Source organism: Gouania willdenowi, chromosome 3, assembly GCF_900634775.1.
Source record: "Gouania willdenowi chromosome 3, fGouWil2.1, whole genome shotgun sequence".
Lineage (NCBI taxonomy): Eukaryota > Metazoa > Chordata > Actinopteri > Blenniiformes > Gobiesocidae > Gouania > Gouania willdenowi.
The window spans coordinates 39,642,494-39,658,106 of record NC_041046.1 but is presented as its reverse complement, the minus strand read 5'-3'; the positions used below and the strand labels follow the sequence as shown (position 1 = coordinate 39,658,106).

The following is a 15,613-nucleotide window of genomic DNA, read 5'->3' as shown; positions in this document are numbered from 1 at the left end:
ATGAAACATTAAGTGGTTACTCAATAAAAAAAGAATTTAGATAAATAATATATAATATGCTTATATATATTCTGCGACTCTGAAATAGGACAAAGCGGGTCTGAAAATGGATGTGATGAATGCATGCTTATATACAGTATATATATATATATACATACACACACAAGAGCACTCAGAGAGTGCTAACCTCCACCAAGCGTCAAATATCCTCTGTCAGATATTGGCAGTTATCTGGATCAATAATCCTGATCACGGTACTATGATCATTCGCACTTTAAAGGTGTAGAACTTAAGTGATGTCTAGCACGTGACTGATAAATGCGCACAACAGAAAGTGAAACATGACTAAGACATGTAATACGCAAAGTCACCAGCAGGAGGTGTTGTAGAACCAGCACAAAGCTGAACATAGGGATTTATTGATTCTTCAAACTGATCCAGAATCAATATATTGATCCGGATCATATAATCTAATCACTTATTCCTTATCTCATTTTGTATATTTTATCCACATCCGTTTATTGGTTTTTGAGTTAAAATAAATAAATAAATAAAATAATGTTGTAAAAAAACATAAGCTCTTTGATAGAGCTAATCCAATAACATTTAACTTTCAAAAGAGATTGTTCGTGTGTGTGTGTCGTACATGTCTCAGGAAGCAGTGGGACACTCTGAGAGGATGTCTCCAGCAGGACTCCAGCTCCCTGAGGAAGAATTGGCTGTGGAAGTCCAGAAGCTTCTCCAGGTTCCCAAAGACCACGGAGCGCTTCCCCCTCAGGTCCTGGGGTAGGTCGGCCCGCTCCATCTCTGGCAGGTACTGGTCCATGATGTAGGACAGGGAGCGCACGTACTCACGTTCCGTGGTCACCATCTCCTGCACAATGTGACGCAGCTTACTGCACACACACACACGCACATATTATTGCAGTGTTTTCAAATTGTCAGGGAGACACAACACACAAACAATTCACAAAATACCCCGTTAAAGCTCTAGTGTGCTACAAACGACTACATACTGAGAAAAAAAACTTTTTTTCTGACAGCACTGGATGCTAATTTGTTAGCATTGCTTTATTATCTGTAATTGACACATCTTTGGACCAATTACCAACTGTTTATACACGTCACATCTGATGATTTCACATTAACCATAAGTTAAAAAATGGATTATTGGATGCGGTCGTTGGGTGTTATTATCAGACTCACTATGTAGGGATGGCGAAAAAAAATCTATAATCGATTAATTACAATTTTTATTGTTCACGATTATGAATCAACTCTTAAAATTCCAAGGATCGATTCTTGACATTTTCCAAATATGGATATTTTATTTACACTATACAATATTAAAGGTGCTGTGAACAATCAGCAGCTGACTGATGTTCAATAGAAAATCAATAATCTGCCATAATGAAAAAAATCCAATCGATAATCGTTAATAATTGAAAGTCAGTTTGTAATCGAATCGAGACTTAAATCATCTGTATTGAATTGAATCAGGATATTAAGGTGATTAACCTCTCCTACACTATGTGGCAACCTGCCTTTTCTAGAATATGTTGAGCTTTCAAAATAAAATCTGCCTAAATTTAATCTGTTGTCGAAGACACCTTGCTCAAAAATTCAACAATACTGTAGACTGATCAGTTTTAAGTTTTACACAGGATACAATAGTCAAAAACAAACTTAATTATGACATTTAATTAAAAATAATCAAAAGTCTCTGCAGCCTGTGATGATGAAGGTTGATTATCTCACCTATTTTAGTTTTGCCGGGGTGTAAACATTTTGTTGTGTGATGAAAGTAAATGATTCTAAACAATTTAATCTAAAGATAGACAGACACATCTATCACTCATCTCTATTGAATCGAAACCTCCTGATTATTGCTAATAAAGCGTCCAGCCTAATGACCTAGTGACCCACCTCCCTCTGGGCCGGAGGTCGGCCGCAGGGCTGCTGCTGGTCTTTGGGGTCCCTGGAGTCCTGGTCCTGGGGCTGGGGCAGTGCCCCCCCCAGTTGTGGGAGGGGGTCCTGTTGAATAGCGTGCGATCGGCCGCCTCCGTGCTGCTGATCTCCAGCCCTTTGATGAACACGCCTGTGTTTCCCGTGCGCACCGGCTCACTGAAGGCGCGAGACGACGGGCTGTACCGGGACACGTCGGGCGTGGACGGACAGTCCAAACTCTGCGTCTTCCTGAGCTGCTGCCTCCTGCTGGAGGAGGCCAGGGAGCAGATGGAGAGGCTGGGAGAGAAGCTGAGCGCGTCCACTCGGTCTGAGGACTCTTCACACCAGGAGCTGAGAAGATGCTGAGGAAGGCCTGGAGTGGAGGATGTGCAGGGCGTGGAAGGTGTAGAAGTTGTGGAGGGCATGGAAGGGGCAGTGTTAACTGAGGAGCTACACCGACCTAGTGATGATTCTACATCCTTCTGTGGAGAACAGGAAGGATGTTCTTGAACGCCCCACAGCTCTGACAAAGTCCTCCTGAAAGGCATGGTTCTCCTGTTGGAGACGGAGTCAGCGCGGTTGCGGTGGGTGGAGTCTCTGGCTCGGAGCGCCGCCTCCATCTTGCGGTCCAACATTCTCTTGGTCTCCTGACACTTGGACCAGGCGAAGTTCCAGTGACGGAGGCCCTGCTCGCCCCGCAGCTCGCCCGCCATCGCCTTCATCTCCTGGAAGCGTGCATCGCTGATAGGCGGGCGCTGACGCTGGAAGTCCTCCAAGCAGCCAATGACGGTCTGGCATTTGTCAGGCAGTGTGCAGTCTTCCATGCTGACCGTAGACAGGAACCGCATACCCGCCAACGCCCAACCATACGCCTGCACACAGAGGGGAAGGGGGGTCAGAGACGAAACACATACAAAAGAAAAAACGCTAACATAAATACAGGGAAACCACTTCACTTGAGACAACAAACTATTTAGTTCCAGGTATTTGTTATTTAAACTTATTGTAAAATATTTTTTTAGTTGCATCAGAATGTTATAGGTACGTAACGATTCACTCAACTCCCGATACGATTCGATTCACGATACTGGGTTCACGATACGATTCTCTCACAATTTATTTTACAAAATGGGACTGTAGACAAATGATGACTGAAAATATTCCTTTATTTTTTTGGGGAAAAAAACCTGGAAAGAACTGTACTATTTTCCTTTAACATTTCATTGTCAAAAGAATCCCTTGATAAACTATTCAGTTGCACTTTTAAAAAGAAAAAGAACTATTATGCAGTTTTGCATTGTTTACTATAGAACCATAATTTAAATTAATAGGCTTTTTCTTCATTTGTATTATTCCTTTATTTATTTCATTCAAGATTTATTTTTAGTTAAATTGCATTGTTTTGAATAGTTTATCAAGGGATTCTTTTGACAATAAAAAATGAAAGGAAAATAATACAGTATTATAGTATAATACAGGAATTGTCATCATTTGTCTACAGTCCCAGTTTGTAAAACAAATCGTGAGAGAATCGTATTGTGAACCCAGTATCGTGAATCGAATCGTATCGGGAGTTGAGTGAATCATTACATCCCTACCCTTGACTAGTGTTGTCCCAAAAAAAATAAATTAAATAAAAGCAGTGTCCTTATTTACTTCTGATACAATACCGATATTTCTGCCTTGAATACTGGCCGATACGATATTGATCCGATATATCAGCACTGATCACACAGTTTATTACTTATTTTGCAGTGTGCGGAATGTTAGAGAAAGCTTAATCAAGTGATATTACAGAGAACAATCGTCAGCAACAGTAGATATGATAAAAACTGAACCGTTTATTATTAACCAATGGGTTACATACAAATTAAAAGGTCCTGAAAAATAGCCTGAACAAATCCAATAAAAACAATGGATATTACATTGGAGATTTCAAATGCTGGACGACAAAATAAAAGTCTATTTTTTTTTGCTGATACTGGACCATTAGCCAATATTAATATCGGATTGGGACACCCTTACCCCGGATTGATTAATCACACATAACCGACATTTGAACTGTTTAACCTTAAACCTGAGTTACTACAGTCATTAGAAGAGACGAGTAAGCTTTTAGATCATTCAAAGTGGCTCATGTAGAGGTAAAGAATGCAGAGCTGCACAGTCAAATGTGACTAACTTAGCATGCTAATGAAAAACACTTTAAAAAACCAACCCTGCATGAACTTCAGAGAACAAACATAGTATAATGCTTCCTGAAGACCGCAAAGACCCCAGTTTGTCAGTCTGAAGACATCCTGCAGATCTCTAACAAACAACACGAACTCACTAAGCATTGAGAGAGACTCCTGACTGTGTGTGTGTGTGTGTGTGTGTGTGTGTGTGTGTGTGTGTGTAGGCGCCATAAAGGAGCCGCACTCGGACCTTCTTTTGTTGTGGTCTGAGGGGGAGGATGGAGGGGCTTCAGATGAAAGAGAGGAGGCCTCTTGCTTTCAACTCAATGAGTTTTCACCTCCTCACAGGCAGAAACACATGACCTCACACACACCAAACCACACAGTGACAGCAGGGCCAGCAGAGGGCGCCCTAACAGACATGGATTTGTAGGACAATAAAAACTTTCCTCCTCATCTTTATTCTGACTCAATGCCTTCAATGACAGCACATAAAAAACACTCAAAATTTGGTAAACATCTGACACAAGCTTTGTGCAAAAGCAACATTTACAGAAGGACATGATGCTAAAAGAATGTGTACATATTTCTCTGCAATCCCAAAAGTCACTAAATCAAAACAATGACTAAAGGAATAAGCAATACTTTGAATGGACTTTCTTTTGTTGGTTAAAATATTAAAAACAAAGATGTATGAATGCTCAGTACTGTAGAGATGAACAATGTAATGATGATTTTTGTGAACTTTTTCAAGCTCTGTAGCCCTGCCCTGCTGCTATGTGTATATGTTTTTTTCTATTTCATTTATATATTTATAAAAAGCTTAATGGAGAACTCGGGTTCGTAATTTCATAATGTAAATGTTTTTCATGAGCACCAACTACATTTTTTATTTTTTTTATCATTGAATCCTTACATAATTATGTTTGCTGTGGTTAATTGTTTGGTTCTTATGTCGTGTTTTTTTTCCCTGAATGAACAAATTGACATGTTTTCATCTGTTTCATCTATTGTTTGTGTTATTACCCATAAACAATCACCTCTAAATTGGAATGCTATCATTTAAATGACGTGTCCACTTTTTTACGTTATTACAGTAAACAATGTAGGAGAAGCCACGATCTTCATAGCTGGAGACAAATCAACGATGATAACAATCTTAACTTGCAGCCCGTGTGTGTTTGTGCGTGCGTGTGTGTGTGTGTGTGTTTGTGCAAATGTGTGTGTGTGTGTGTGAAGCCAGCAGCTGCAGTGATCAGACTTCATCAGCAGTTCATCTCTCTGCAGAGCATTGACCTGATCTTTATTTGCTGTCATTGTTTGGCTCCTGAAGACGCTCACTGTACCAATCAGAACACTCTTTGTTACACACACACACACACACACACACACACGCACACACACACACGCACACACACACACGCACACACACACACACACACACACACACACACACACACACACACACACACACACACACACACACACACACACACACACACACACACACACACACACACACACACACACACACACACACACACACACACACACACACACACACACACACACACACAATATCAGACACAATAACCCGGTAATTCTCACTCCATTTGACATATTTTTAGCTGACCAACGCAAAATAATTTTATTTTTCAAATAAAACATAAAACTCAACATCCATCTTTATGTGACTATAAGTAAATCAAAGCCATTCTCAATGCATGTATATTTCTAAAACACTCATCGAGGTCTATTCATGTAGCCTCAGGGGTTTGTATACCCCGTTTTAAAAACAAATCCTTCAACACGCACGTAGATAACCTCACAGTCACAGCATCAGTGTTAGTCCAAGTGTAGCTGCTTAGAAACACACACACAGGCAGACAGAACCATCACACACAAAAATACTCTACTGTCGGTTTAAAAGCAAAAATAGCAGGGGTGGATATGGAGGAGGGGGAGACAGGGGAACAGTAGCCCTGCAGAACTCCAGTCCACCAAAGGAAGGAGGGGGTAAAGGAGGAGAGTGAGAAATAAGAGGGAGGAACATATAAGAAGAGGAAACATCGATTGGTCAGATTTAGTTGATTCAGAGAAAGGATGCTCACAGTTCTACGGCTAGCGATGAGAAGGCAAGCTACTTTTTCAATTGATGGGTTGATGTTGGAAAGACACTGTGTTGCATCTGTTCGATGGTTTCACGACTTTGACCATTGAGCAAAGCGCTAAGTCATCCTTTAGCACGGATAAAATCTGGTCCCAATATGACATGAAAATACCATGCTAGTACGGTCGGGCATCGTTTGAATTTGAACAATTCCGATTCCGTTTCCTAAGAATTTCTGATTCTTTTAAAGAGGCATGGTCAAAAACGTTTACATGTTTTAAATGAGCTAGCTAACCAGAGGTCTTTCTAGTTGAAATAGTCTGAAGGAATAAAGAAAATAGCATTCCTTACCTACCTAAACAGAGATGTATGAATGCTCAGTACTCTAAAGATAAACAAAGCAATGATGGTTTGTGTAGCAAATATGTACAAACTCATTATCTTCAAAACCTTGCGCTATGTGTTACGGTTAAACTAGTGATCATGTTATCCTGGGACTGAAAAGGAATTCAGAGCTTCATCTGAAGTGTTGTGATGGACAAGCGGTTCAGATTATTAGACTGCTTTCAAACCTGAAAAGGTACTGGTATAGCTGTCGGTGCATTAGCTGAACTGGTGATCATTTTACCAGGTGACGCGTCGCAGCAAAAGCAATTACACCTCCGGTAAAACAGCTGTGGGGGATTTGCTGATTAGTGGTAATCAAAGGTTTCACAATACATGTCTTGAGACCATGTCACACATTTCCATGAAATGTTTACTGTAAAAAATGGCAAAGGGTCAAAAGTTTTGCAAAAATACATATTTTGGGGATTTCAGTAGAACCCTCCCGTTTCCATCTTTATATGGAGAAACGATGAAACGGAAACGAAATGTAAAGTGTAAACTGACACGGCCATGACGCAAAATTCCTTTGGGTTTTGAACATATGGCAGTACGGACCAAACTTAAAACTGAACAGTGAAGTCACCACCAACTTCAACATGTGTTTATTTCTAAACACTAATGTAGGTTAATTATATTTAGATGTCAGAGTGGCTGTTAATAGACTGTAAATAGATTTCCTCGATGTATATCCATCTTTGGGAAAAGTAAAACAGTGTCTGATCATGAAGATGACATGACGGACATACTGTATATGGTCTTTAGTATCTGCATGTAAATACGGAGATTCTTATATGGAAATAAGCAGGATGACCACATCAGTCACATCCAGAAAAACTACTTCCTGCCATAAAGAGGAGATGCCTCTGCTACTGTTCAGGATGGGTGTGGCCTATTGCCTTTATTTTTTCAAGCTAACCAAAACACGTTACTTTAACAGTCCAGGAAGAAGAAGAAAGCACATTTAACATCTGCAATAAATGTAAAGCTTTCTTGTAAAGTTTTCTGTAAGATGAAACAGCGGCTGCACAGCCTGTCAAACAAAAAAAAGGGAAGAGTGACGCCTCCTTACTGTGTCTATAGGAGAGAGCAGTGTGAAAGCGGCTCCAGCGTCGATAGTTTCTTCCAAAAGTGCTCGGAGTCAAAACTGTGCCCTCCAAAAAAAAAAAATTGTGGTGTATAAAAGTGTTATTCCCCCGAGTCCGAATATGTGGTTCGTTTTCGATTAGAGGCCGAGTTGCGCCCGCTGGAGGCCGCAGATGTTTGGTGTGCTTCAGCAGCAGGGTCGGGTTTATGCTAATGAGGGCTCATTACGTAACGCGGCCATGATCTCTGACCCGCCCATTAAATCCTGGAAATTGGAAACACAGTTTTTGAAGCCGAGCCCCACGATTACATTCTAAATGGTTAAATGGATTTGCACATGTTTTAAGGAAGACATTTATGACCTATTTAATGTGTTTTGAAGAAAATGTCAGAATTTGCTTTTCACAGTCTTTAACATTAACAGGAACCGATTCATTTTTTATCTGTTCTGTAACCTTAACATCAAAGCTGTTAAGAAGACTGTGGTCCACCAACAATAACGTGTTTATCTCTGATTACTACTGTAAAGTAAATGACAGACTGTCTGTTAATAAACTAGATTTACATTTCTCAGGTTATTGCAAATCCTCATCAATAGTGTAGAATACCAACAGAAGTTTAAAGTTATTATTAGTAACTGAAAAAAGTTAAAACTAACCATACATGCAGATATTTGTATCTAGCATTATGCAAGACCATGTCAGAGATGCTTTTCCACTAAAGCAGGTAATTGTTTATCATTTTTACTGCTTCCAGGTTTTTAGCATTTTGACTGCACTTACAGCAGAAATATTTTCTAATTTCTAAAGTTTTACATGTTAACCCATGCAAACACTTTGACGCATTGCATTGTGGGATGTGGAGTCCTGACGCATGGGTAAAAAGTGTTTGTACTTCATTCTTACTGTGATTTCTTGTGTTTCCCCTAAAAACTCAGCCAAAGTGACTTTCCAACACTTTTCTGGCGTTTTCACACACTGAAATTTGTGGCGAAACAATGGCAAATGTTCATTATTCGAATCTTACAAAAATTTAATTTATTGCGGAGTGAGGTGATATCACGGGTAATTAAATATGGTGCCAAGCAAATCACTGCAAAGAAACACAATAAAGTACAGTAAGAATTAAGTAAAAACGCTTCTATGCATCAATTTACGGGACTCCACATCCCATAATGCGATGCGAAAAACATTTATAAAAATAAATTAAATTAAATAAATGGAGATGAAAACAAACTTTCGAATGGCAACTTTAACCATTTTATATCTTATTTTTGAGGAAATTATCTTTGATGTCTTGATCAATGAGGCTACACTATGACTTTATCTGATGAAATAATAGTAATAAAATTATGGGCTGATCTATATTGCCTGCAAGTCTTTATAACCATAGTGACTTTTTTGAAATGGTATAACAGTTTAAGTGTAAAGTCAATATCTGAGCTCTAGGAAAAAGTTCCAACTGGTAGTTTGTGTTCTTTTTGTGTGACAAATCCATGAATGTACAGAATTCAGAAATATTCAACACTTTTGTCATCATAAAAAGTAGCAGCCCGAGGAACAAGAAGGATGTCATTATAGTGAAATGTATCGCCAGTGTAAAAAATAAGCGTTTTTATGCCGAGTTCACATTGACGCTACGAGCAGCTTGTAAACGGACACAGAACTGAGTCAGATCTGCGTTTGTGTGCATTTGCGTGTGCACGTGCTTGAGTGAATATGTGTGAGAGAAGCAGGTAGGACAGAGTTCACTGAGCTAACAGAATCTTCTCAAAGCAAACATCAACACTCACAGATTTCTGTTAAACAAACACTCAAAGACACACACTATCTAAAACTCAAACCTCAACACACACAAAGAGACACACAACATCACAAAAAATTAATTTCTCAACAATAACATACTCGTTTGATCAGTGACACAGGATAGAAGGTCAGACTGACCCACATAACTCAGGCACAAATGAGTCGCACAAGAGAAAGCAGCTTTTAGATTTCTGCAAGTCGAGCAAGAAACCACTAAGTTGGCTTCATAAAACTGCTCAACTGCAACACAACATAACACAACTCAGCCCACCCGACCCCAGCTACATGTCTGTGCGTGTTTGTCTGAAAAGAAGAACGTAAAGCCGTACCTCGCTCGCTGCATTCAGCTGAAGCTCTACCGACAAACTGAGGCAGCAGAGAGAGGCGTACTGACCACCCACGCACACACACACACAAACACACACACAACCACCCCCCAACATTTCATTCACAGGCTGAAAAGGCAGATGGGCGGTCCCAGGAGGGGGAGGGTCACCACGGCAACAAAGACTTTGGTGTGAAAAGAGAGAAGAGTGAAAACTTGGCACTGGAGTTACACCTGGACTACACACACACACACAAACACACACACACACACTCAAACTTCAAAAACTTTCTGAAGCCTCCTCGTGCCCTGGCCTCAGCGACACATGATGAACCTGTGATTTACTCTCCCTCTTTGATCGTTCCCGTCTTACTTTAGGAAACACCTCCTGTGTGACCTCATGACAGGATCCAATTACATTACACCTCCTCTCGCCTCCCATCTCCCATCACCCCCAAGACCCCCCCCTCAATCCTGAACAGGACTGAAGCTGGGTGATGGTTCGATTCCCCCCTTGTGGAAACAGTACCTGGTCCAGGAAGCGGTAGAGCTGGACCACCCGATCCAGGTTGTGTCCCGTCCTGTGGACCCGCTCAGAGAAGTCGTGCAGCTGAGACCCGAACATTTTCACTTTGACCTCGTAGGCAACGAGGTCATCTGAGGGCATGCTGCTCCACCGCTCCATACGAGACAGCAGCTCCTCACCGTGCTTACAGTGGTCCTACAGACACAAAGATGGGGGGTACGCACAGAGACAGACATGTTAGACACGAAACAGGTGAGAGACAGTGAGATCAGTGCGTTTTAATATCTGATGATTGTCTCCTCTCAAATACTTATGAATTAGAAGTGTTATATGTTATTATGTAGTTGCATTTTTCATTGTATATTTTACTGTATATTTCTTGTGATTTGTCTTATTTTAGGGTGACAATTGAAGATTCTGTCCACGGACTGCGGATGAAATCTGGTATTTCAGTTTTTAGAATTAATGTACACTATCCCAATAAATATATAAAAAATAAACCCAGACAGGTCAAAAGCTTACTGAAATTATAAGGATAGATACACAAATAACGGACACAGACCAAAGACAAACCAACATGTCCAAAAAATAAGGGCTGGATGACAAAATTACCACAAAGACAACAGACCATCAGACATTTAGGCATCTTAGATTTTCTCTCGGTGTGTCTGGTTGTATGTGTGTGTCATACATAGGCATTTGAGTAGAACTCCTTGAACATCTGCTGTCTCCTGACGAGACGCTCCAGAGAATCTTCAGGTTCACTCAGGCTCTGCAAACTGGGCTCGCCCACTTCCTGCATCCACGCGCTCACCTGAACCGATCACACAGACAGCTCATCATTGGAAGCAGTTCTTTGTTCATCCACATGGAGATTTCATTAATACAACCTGGGATCTACAAATTAATTTTATTGGCACTGAATTGTTTCTAATAAATCCTGTGTTCAGAAACAAACACTAGAACTCTGTAGTATATTTTATAAACATGAAGCATAGTTACGTTACAAGTGAAGACCCAAAAGATGTAAGACATACACATGAAATTTGGGTGAAACACAACAAAAAGCATTAAGCGGAGGAATAGAGGTACTTCAAGTATGATGATCATCACATGTACTGCTGATTCATCTCCTGCATTGTAATGCAATTCTGCAATCCTTCAGAAAAGTCTTGGTAACACTTTACTTGAAGTTTTATACATAAGGCTGATATTATGCTGACATGACACCTGTCATTAGCATGAATAAGGTGTCATGAAGGCTGTCATTACAGCTAAGTGTTATTCATTACCCTAACCCTTAACCCTAACCCCAAAAAATGACAACATGGCTTAATAGCTGTGTTTCATTACAGATTGTTGCAAAATGAAAGCGATGTTTTTAAATGTCGACAAAGTACAATTGCGCTTTGAACGCGTTTTCATTGAACGTTGTTTTGGGGAGGAGCCTTGTAACTCCTGTGAAATCTCATCCCGCGAGACGCTCCAAACCACCTTATAACACTCCGTATTACTTTGTTGTTTCATTTCTAATGTGGCAGTAAAAAAATTAAGTATAATGCATAGAAATGTCCCAGTCTACTCTTCTGTTTACACATACTGCACCATGTTTTCTCAGAAAGATGTGGTCATGTGACCTCACGTCATATGACCATGTAAGTCACACTCTGTGATGTGAATTTCCGGAAAATGTTTCCATAGCGCTTTTTCGACACATTTCAATATCGAAACGTCTAAAATTCCTCCTCATAGAAGGAGAAAAACTATTTTGCAATATTTGAGTGTTTTTTTCAATATTCAGGTGTTTTCATAATCAGTTTTTATTGCACTATTCAGATTTATCGCATTTCCAAAGGTAATGGAAACTACTTACAGGCTTCAGGACACCTCATTCATGCTAATCAGCCTTATGTATAAAAAACAAATAAAGTGTGACCAAAGTCTGTCTAAATGTATACCAGCACATTGCTCTGGAGGCTCTGATACAATATGTGTGCTGGCAGGTGAAACAAATGAAGCGATGACCTATTCTACTAAGCAGTGTCACACCCACCTGAGCAAAGCCCTCCTCCAGCTTCTTAAAGTCCACGATGAAGCTAAGCTCTTGTGTGCGAGCGTTGGAAAGCGTGACCAGACGGTGCAGCAGCTCGTCCACCTCCTCGTACAGAGCTGACACCGTCTCCACCGCTGCCCGTTGGTCTTCTGCTGCGTTTACACCACCATCCTCCCGACGCAGCCGCGACAGCATGGCTCCGCCTTCCTGCTGCAAACGCACTAAGCGGCCGTCTTCCAACACGTCTTGCATCAGTGCCTTGTTCCTCGCTAGAAACTGCTCGACATCCTGGGAGAAACAGATTTCAGGGAGAGTGACCTTCAGCGATCTGATGCAGATAACTGTGTAGATGTTCTGCAGCTCATAGGTATTACAAGAGTAGTTTTCATCCACTACTGATGACACTGTCACCCCTAAAACATAGTAAAACAAAGTCTACTTCCTCTGTGTAAGCACCTTAGCAAGTATTCTTTTACAGGATTCCCAATCCCACAATGCAATGTGCGAAACTTTTCTGAAGCTCATCAACTTTCATCACTATTCGTCAACAAACCCAATGTTTGTGAATGAGTCAAAAACAATCTTGGGATTGCCAATTTCAACCTTTGACATTGGTTTGTGGGTAAATACTCTTGTTTTGCTGAAGAAATACCTTTGATCAATTGATCCACGAGGCTACACTTTGTCTTATTCTGTGTGGAAAGAGGTGAAAGAGATCGTCACTGACAGCGTTAAGCAAGTACCAGAGGTGAAAGTAAAGAATTTCAAATACTCACGTTACTGTAATTGAGTAGCTTTTATGGGTACTTGTACTTTTTTGAGTACATTTCTAAATCAGTAACTTTACTTGTACTTAAAGTAATTCATTACATTTGTACACCCAACCGTTACTGAGTAAATTATTGTTTTTTGTGATAATTTTTTTATTTCTGTTTCATGGTCTCTGTTTTAGAGTTCATAAATGTAGCTATACTTACAGCCTGAGAATTTATTTTATTTTAAATTAAATTCATTGGTGTTATTTTATCTAAAAAATAATTGTAAATTTTGACAAACATTTTATTTTATACAGATGCCTTTGTGGAAAATAAATTAAATTCCAATTGTGCATGATTTGGTCTCTTCCTTTTTAAGTTTATACATGAGATGTATGCACTGTATGCAAGGGAACCATGGCAACATCTATTAGCAAAAATAAATGTGGGGGGTGAAAGTAACTAGTAACTTTTACTTTGAGTCCTATTTAATTGAGCTATTTTATACTTTCATTTGAGTATTTTATGTATGACTTACTTGTACTTGTGCTTGAGTACAATTTCAAACAAGTAACAGTACTTATACTTGAATAAGATGTTGTATCAGTACTCTTTACAGCTCTGGTAAGTACTGTTTTTTGTGTAGATGAGCTGCGAGATGTGTGTAGGGGACTTGTTATTAAAGCATTTTGAAGACTTGTATTTGTTGTCACCAGGAGTGTCTAAGCCTGCGACACCATTTGGTTCTTCCCACAAATGCAGTGAGGGGTTGATCACGCTTTGACCACCAGGATGGAGCCCAGTCTGCTCTCTTTATGCTCAAAGACAGAATTATGGGGCCAAGCGTGTTTTTTTTTTTTATGAGCACGCCATACAGCCGCTTACATTCATAGAGACAAAGACTCAGAGCAGGAAGGGGACAGTCTGTAAACTGTGCTTTAAACTAATGGAAAGAGGTAGTGAAGAGTCAGTGTCACCCAATAACCTACTAACGACAGGATTTTTTTCAGTCTGTGCCATTTCAGGACAGCCTGGGCAGCACACGGTAAACAACTGGTATGACCCAATTTTTTATGACGTCTGATTGACCAGGGATCAATTTTGCAACAGCATCTAAACTCTACCTCTAAACAACTGCCTCTAAACCAGTTTACATTCCTTGCTCGTAGTTGAACAACAAGTGCAATTACATCTTCAAGGTATTTGGGCAGGAACAGACACAAAATAAAGCTCTTATCTGCATGTACCACAAAAGACACCGATGTACTGCTTGAGAACAAACAGAAAAAGGGAACAAACACTTTTGTAGACTTTTTTTTCTTCTTCCAGGAATTAGTTAAAGTAGGGCTGGGTGATATGGATCAAAACTTACATCTCAACATTTTTTAAACTCAATAAATTCTTACTAGAAAATGGGTTAAATTTTCTGATGAAAACTGCCACACAGGCATATGTATTAACATTAGCACAATATGTGCCACTTGACTTCTTTTCCTCTAAGGGACAGCACGTGTGAGTGAGTTCTGTAGTATGGCTTGCTTAGGGGAAGATCTGGGTTAGAACGCACTCAAAAACCCATCCAACTGTGATTTTCAAGCTGTTCTAAAAAGTAACGAAAGCAGCAACTCCTAAAACAAGTACTTTACTACAAAATAAGCTATAAAAATATATATCTGAGAAATAAGGAAAAATTGTGTAAAAAAAAAAAAGAGACTGTTTGACTATACTGTATAAATCATATTAAATACTTGTCACATCATACATCATACTGTGTGATTGTTAAATAAAAACAAGAAACGAAAAAAACAGATATATCTCAATATAGGCGATATTGTCATTTTCTATATCGCCAAAAGAGAAAACATATTGCTATATCTTGAATCTCAATATATTGACCTGCCCTAAGTGAAAGTAGAAATCACAGCATCAAAAGTTGATCCTCCTGATTCTGAATGAGTTTAAAGGTTCAGAGCTCCGTGTAAATAGACATGGTGCGACTACATGACGAGCTGCAATAACTAATTTCTGTATTTCTAAAAGACGTCTCAAAGCATGTACAGCCTGTGTGCGTTCGTTACCTGGGCAGCAGCAGGCAGAGCTGTGTTCTGAAGGGCTTTGATGGCTTTCTGCAGCAAGTCAATGACATCTTCACATTGATTGGTCAGTTGCTCCACTCTCTAAACATACACAGAAATACAAACATGACAAAAATACAGAGTTGGGATCTATCCAGTCCCTCGGTGGGTTGTGGTTTGTCTGTTGTGTTGTGATCCTCACCCCTCTGAAGCTCATCCAGCTGCTCTGACTGAAATTAAAGGTTCCTCCAAAATCTGCAGGAAGCTGCTTCAGCTCCACGTGTTTCTGTAGCGACCTCACAGAGGTCAGCACCTCAACCTGCAGCACACAAACAGAGAAACACACACAAACACACGTGTCAGTAGATTA

General features: G+C 40.0%; 1 protein-coding gene across 2 annotated transcripts in view; it reads right to left on the bottom strand.

Annotated features, from left to right (window-relative positions):
* Positions 1-15,613, bottom strand: part of plekhg4 (pleckstrin homology domain containing, family G (with RhoGef domain) member 4) — a 48,905-nt gene that overhangs the window by 5,365 nt on the left and 27,927 nt on the right. For both annotated transcript variants that reach the window (XM_028437304.1, XM_028437297.1), the window contains exons 8-14: positions 15,446-15,562; positions 15,247-15,345; positions 12,414-12,701; positions 11,052-11,174; positions 10,364-10,555; positions 1,927-2,819; positions 647-896 (exon numbers count right to left, since the gene is read on the bottom strand). In XM_028437304.1, the coding sequence (XP_028293105.1) occupies positions 647-896; positions 1,927-2,819; positions 10,364-10,555; positions 11,052-11,174; positions 12,414-12,701; positions 15,247-15,345; positions 15,446-15,562 (1,962 nt within the window). The remainder of the gene's footprint in view (positions 1-646; positions 897-1,926; positions 2,820-10,363; positions 10,556-11,051; positions 11,175-12,413; positions 12,702-15,246; positions 15,346-15,445; positions 15,563-15,613) is intronic.